The following is a 6,158-nucleotide window of genomic DNA, read 5'->3' on the forward strand; positions in this document are numbered from 1 at the left end:
AACACTTGTGGGCGCTGAGGCAGGCAGATCACTTGAGGTCAGGAGTTCTAGAGCAGCCTGGCCAACATGGCATCTCTACTAAAAATGCAAAAGTTAGCCGGGAGTGGTAGTGGGCGCCTGTAATCCCAGCTACTCAGGAGACTGAGGCAGAAGAATCATTCGAACCTGGGAGGCGGAGGTTGCAGTGACCCAAGATCGTGCCACTGTGTTCCAGCCTGGGTGAAAGGGCGAGACTCTGTCTCAAAAAAAGAAAAAGAAATAGTATTGGGCTGGGAAAAGCATTAGTGAGGTCGGACAAGGTTAGGGTTATGAGTGAAGACCCAGCGCCAGCCTCGGCCCCCGCCCACCTTATGTCCCTCTGTCCCCACACAGGGACAGGATTGGGAGCGATCTGCCCCTGCGGGCTCCATACCACCCCCGTTCCCTGGGGAGCTGGATGGCTCCGATGAGGAGGAGGCGGAGGGGATGTTTGGGGCGGAGCTGCTGTCCCCCAGTGGGCAGGCTGACGTGCAGACCCTGGCCATCATGCTTCAGGAGCAGCTGGAGGCCATCAACAAGGAGATCAAGTGAGTCGTGGCCCCGCCCCACCCCACCCTGCCCCACCTGAGCTGACTCCGTAGCCCTTCTGGCTCTGGAGATCCTGAAAACCTGAGTCCATCTCCTCTTACGCCATCAAGGAATTATTCCAGCCCAACACTTGTCCAGGCATCCCCTAGGATACACCTGGAAGTCTTCCATGTGGTTCCTATACATATATCCCCTGGCCAGTACTCACCAGTCCCCAACACACCAAAGACTGCATCCCAGAATACCCCAGTTCCACGCGATGCATCAAGAACCTTCCATTACCCCATGGATTTTGTGGCTTCACATAACCAGTGCCCAGAGTCTCCCACTACCCAAGAATCTCAAGACAACACAAGGTTCCCAAACCCTAACACCAAGAATCTCATCCTAACACATTAATCAATACCTTCAGCTCCATATACCAAGAATTTTTTTTTTTCTTTTTTTTTTTTGAGACGGAGTTTCACTCATGTTACCCAGGCTGGAGTGCAATGGCGCGATCTCGGCTCACCGCAACCTCCGCCTCCTGGGTTTAGGCAATTCTCCTGCCTCAGCCTCCTGAGTAGCTGCGATTACAGGCACGCACCACCATGCCCAGCTAATTTTTTGTATTTTTAGTAGAGACGGGGTTTCACCATATTGACCAGGATGGTCTCGATCTCTTGACCTCGTGATCCACCCGCCTCGGCCTCCCAAAGTGCTGGGATTACAGGCTTGAGCCACCGCGCCCAGCCTAAGAATTTTTAATATAAAGAAGTCCCCCACTGGGTGCGGTGGCTCACGCCTATAATCCCAGCACTTTGAGAGGCCGAGGCAGGCAGATCACCTGAGGTCAGGAGTTTGAGACCAGCCTGGCTAACGTGGTGAAACCCCGTTTCTACTAAAAATACAACAAATTAGCTGGGCGTGGTGGCACATGCCTGTGATCCCAGCTACTCCAGTGGCTGACGCAGGAGAATCACCTGAACCTGGGAGGCAGAGGTTGCAGTGAGCCAAGATCGTGCCACTGCCCTCCAGCCTGGGCAACAAGAGCGAAACTCCATCTCAAAGAAAAAAGTCCCCAACTTATTAAGAAGCCCTCAGTGATGTAAAGTCTACCTGGATTCACCAGCAATGTCCATAGTCGGCAATTCTTCTACGACACACTCCCCAGGAGCCTTCGGCAAATATACCAACGTGACATGTGACCGCTGCCTTCCATCCACACTGACTTGACGTTCCATTCTCACATACTGAAAGACTCCATCCCCTTCCCAGATCCTGGATTAACCCAAGTCCCTGATCTCACACTGTTGCTGTTATGACTTTGCTCTTGCAGACAATCTTGAACTTGACCTTTTCTCCATAGTAAGCCCTTCATGATTTTCCAAACCACTTGGCAATCATATCAGGGCCACCCTGATGCAGACCCTGGTCACCTTGACAGCCCTAATCCCACCATGACTTCCTGAGACTATCATGACCCCTTGACTCTCCTTGAGCCTGGGAGGCTTTCGGAAACCCACCGAGGCCCTCTGACATCATTGTCCCTTCCCCAGAATGCCCCTTCTGGCCCACTGTCCTTCTGGATCCTCTGTCCCTCTGTCTGCTGCAGCTCCTTACCCTATTTCCCCTATTTTCCTCCACAGGCTGATCCAGGAGGAGAAGGAAACAACAGAACAGAGGGCAGAGGAGCTGGAGAGCCGGGTGTCCAGCTCTGGCCTGGACTCATTGGGCCGCTACCGCAGCAGCTGCTCCCTGCCTCCCTCCCTCACCACCTCTACCCTCGCCAGCCCCTCCCCTCCCAGCTCTGGCCACTCAACACCCCGCCTGGCACCCCCTAGCCCTGCCCGTGAGGGCACCGACAAGGCTGTGAGTTTCCCGAAGTCTCCTGGCCTGGTGGGGGGAAGGGAAGAGGTCAGAAGCAGGGCTCCCCAGAGAACAGCCATGATAACCCCTCCCACCAGTGGTTTTCCAAAGCAACCTTAGCTTTCCCTAAAGGTTCAAACTCAAAGGGCAAAGGCAAGGCTGAGTCACTGGGTTCTTGAACCCTAACTTTTGCTTTAGTCGGTTCTGGTCTACTTTTATTTCTTATGCGTCAAGTTTCTGCATAGGATTAAAAAAAAAAAAAAAAGGTTGGGCACAGTGGCTCATGCCTGTAATCCCAGCACTTTGGGAGGCCAATGCAGGTGGATCACGAGGAGTTCAAGACCAAGCTGGTGAAAGCCTGTCTCTACTAAAACAAAACATTAGCTGGGCATGGTGGCAGGTGCCTGTAATCCCAGCTACTCCAGAGGCTGAGGCAGAGAACTGCTTGAACCTGGGGGGTACAGGTTGCAGTGAGCCGAGATTGCACCATTGCACTCCAGCCCCTGGGTGACAGAGCAAGACAACATGAATTTGAGAACTACAGATTAGATCCTTAGAACTGACCTTTGAGGACGGCAAAGAGATATTGGCCTTATTTTACTCTCTTAAATTCAGCTTTCCTGTATCCAGAACCTGTGACTCACTAGCTTTCTTTGAGGCCAAGCATTTCGCAATCCCGACAACAGAAGTGAAGATACTATACATGTGAGCTTGTCAAGCTCCAGGGGACCTACAGTCATCGCCTTTCTGCAACTCAGGCTGGGTGTGGTGGTTCATGCCTGTAATCCCAGCACTTTGGGAGGCCAAGGCAGGTGGATCACCTGAGGTCAGGAGTTTGAGACCAGCCTGGCAAATATGGTGAAACCTCATCTCTACTAAATACAAAAAAATTACAGGCATGTGGTGGCACATGCCTGTAATCCCAGCTACTCAGGAGGCTAAGGCAGGAGAATCTCTTGAACCCAAAGGGCAGAGGTTGCAGTGAACTGAGATTGTGCCATTGCACTCCATCCTGGGCAACAAGAACGAAATTCCATCTCCAAAAAAAAAAAAAAAAAGGCTTCTGCAACTCACCCTGACTTGAGCTAGGCTACCTTTGGATACTGTGTTCTAAACCAGGGTCACCCCTCCACCCCTTAGTAGACATCCCAGTTAATAAGGAACCCCCGACATGACTCCTTGAACTCAATCCAGCATCTGTGCCCTCTATCCTCAGAATCATGTCCCTAAGGAGGAAGCTGGAGCTCCACGAGGGGAGGGACCGGCCATCCCAGGAGACACCCCACCACCCACTCCCCGCTCTGCTCGTCTTGAAAGAATGACCCAGGCCTTGGCACTGCAGGCGGGGTCCCTGGAAGATGGAGGACCCTCACGGGGAAGGTCAGCCGGGACAAGGGATAGGGACAGGGAGAGGCTTGGAAAGAGGAGAAGGGAGCGGACAAGGACTTGGGAGGAGAGGGGGCATCCCAGCCAGGATATGCACTCATTCGCTCCTGCTTTCCCAGTGAGGGCACCCCAGATTCCCTGCACAAAGCCCCCAAGAAGAAGAGCATCAAGTCATCCATAGGCCGCCTCTTTGGCAAGAAAGAGAAGGGACGAATGGGGCCCCCAGGTCGGGAGAGCTCTTCTCTGGGTGAGTGCCTCTCCAACCCTTCCCTCCTTTGTTCCTGCCTCTCTTCCTCCCTCCCTTTCTTTCTTCTTTGAATATTCATTTGACATTCATTCATGTCTTCATTCATTTAGCGATTCATTTAGAATTTGGAAGGAACACAGCTTACCAAGGTAGACAGGAGGAGGAGGGAAACGGAGATGGCACTCGGGCCTGCTTGGGTGACTGGGTGGGTAAATGAACTTACTTGATCTACCTATTTTTTGTTGTTGTTTTTTCTGTTTCTTTTTCTTTTGAGACCAAGTTTCACTCTGTTGCCCAGGCTGGAGTGCAGTGGCACAATCTTGGCTCACGGGAACCTCCACCTCCCGGGTTCAAGCGATTCTCCTGCCTCAGCCCCTGAGTAACTGGGACTACAGGCATGCGCCACCATGCCTGGCTAATTTTTGTAGTTTTAGTAGAGACGAGGTTTCACCTTATTGGCCAGGCTGGTCTCGAATTCCTGACCTTGTGATCTGCCTGCCTCGGCCTCCCAAAATGCTGGGATTACAGGTGGATCTCCTGACCTTATGATCTGCCTGCCTTGGCCTCCCAAAGAGCTGGGATTACAGGTGTGAGCCATTGCGCCAGCCTTGTTTACGTTTTTTTTTTTTTTTTTTAGGGGGGGTTTTTTTTTCTTTTTTCTTTTTTTTTTTTTTTTGAGACGGAGTTTTGCTCTTATTCCCAGGCTGGAGTGCAGTGCTGTGATCTCAGTTCACCGCAACCTCCACTTCCTGGCTTCAAGTGATTTTCCTGCCTCAGCCTCCCGAGTAGCTGGGATTACAGGCGTGTGCCCCCATGCCTGGCTACTTCTGTATTTTTAGTAGAGACAGGGGTTTCTCTATGTTGATCAGGCTGGTCTCGAACTTCTGATGTCAGGTGATCCTCCTGCCTCAGCCTCCCAAAGTACTGGGATTACAGGCATGAGCCACCACCCTGGCCATTTACCTATTTTTTAAATAGAGGAAGAGGGTGGGGCGTCTTCAGGGCAGGGCGCCGTCCCGTGGTGTCCTGGAGCCTGCTTGTGCTGGCTCAGGAGACCCGCTATTTCAGGAGTTGGCTGACATCACACTGGTAGGTTGAAATTTGCCATGGTGGGATTGTCTACACCGTGGAAATTGGCAAATATACAAATCAGGGATACCCTCTGCCTCCCCAAGGAGCCAGTTAGGCATTTCCAGCACACACTGCCACCTTACCAAGGCCAGCCCAGTGCATCCAGATGGATTTGGGGGATGTCTCCAATTCATTGGCGCTTCTGTCTGGGTTTATCACTTCCTTGTTGTGGCCTCACTCCCTACTCCCTCAGGACCTCTGCCTTTCTGGCTATTTTCCTCATCACCTCCAGCATGAAAGAGTCTGCCTCCCCACTGAGATTTTTCCAAATTTTTACCCCTCCCTGCCTCCAGCTGGAACACCCTCAGATGAGACACTGGCCACTGACCCTCTGGGACTAGCCAAGCTGACAGGCCCAGGAGACAAGGACCGAAGGAACAAGAGGAAGTGAGTGTGTGTGTGTGTGTGTGTGTGCACGCGCGCGTGCATGCAGGGGTAGTTGTAGTGAACAGAAATGACAATTCAATGCTGGAAGTGGGTATCCGTGATTCTGAACTTGCTCACCTGGAAATCTAGGAACTCCTAGAATTTTTCTTTATTTTCTCTCTTAAAATTTTTTAAAAATTATTTTATTATTATTATTATTTTGAGACAGAGTCTCACTCTGTCGCCCAGGCTGGAGTGCAGTGGTGCATCCTCGGCTCACTGCAACCTCCGCTTCCTGGGTTCAAGCAATTCTCCTGCCTCGGACTCTCAAATTGCTGGGACTACAGGTGCATACCACCATGTCCAGCTAATTTTTGTATTTTTAGTAGAGACGGGGTTTCACCATGTTGTCCAGGCTGGTCTTGTTCTCTTGAACTCGTGATCTGCCCACCTCGGCCTCCCAAATTGCTGGGATTACAGGTGTGAGCCACTGCGTCCTGCTGGTTTCCTTCTTTCATTTTTTCTCTCTTTTGATAGGGGTTGGTGGGGAGAGGAATAACAGATTCACATGTATTTTTGACCTTCTGCTACTTTTTTTTTTTTTTTTTTTTTT

At 51.5% G+C, this 6,158-nt stretch overlaps 1 protein-coding gene across 2 annotated transcripts in view; it reads left to right on the top strand.

Moving 5' to 3' along the window:
- The window catches only part of PPFIA3 (PTPRF interacting protein alpha 3), a 34,920-nt gene that overhangs the window by 18,386 nt on the left and 10,376 nt on the right, over positions 1-6,158 (top strand). For both annotated transcript variants that reach the window (XM_017500525.2, XM_017500524.2), the window contains exons 15-19: positions 379-566; positions 2,196-2,418; positions 3,632-3,795; positions 3,921-4,048; positions 5,473-5,566. In XM_017500525.2, the coding sequence (XP_017356014.1) occupies positions 379-566; positions 2,196-2,418; positions 3,632-3,795; positions 3,921-4,048; positions 5,473-5,566 (797 nt within the window). The remainder of the gene's footprint in view (positions 1-378; positions 567-2,195; positions 2,419-3,631; positions 3,796-3,920; positions 4,049-5,472; positions 5,567-6,158) is intronic.

This window comes from Cebus imitator, unplaced genomic scaffold (assembly GCF_001604975.1).
Source record: "Cebus imitator isolate Cc_AM_T3 unplaced genomic scaffold, Cebus_imitator-1.0 Scaffold266, whole genome shotgun sequence".
Lineage (NCBI taxonomy): Eukaryota > Metazoa > Chordata > Mammalia > Primates > Cebidae > Cebus > Cebus imitator.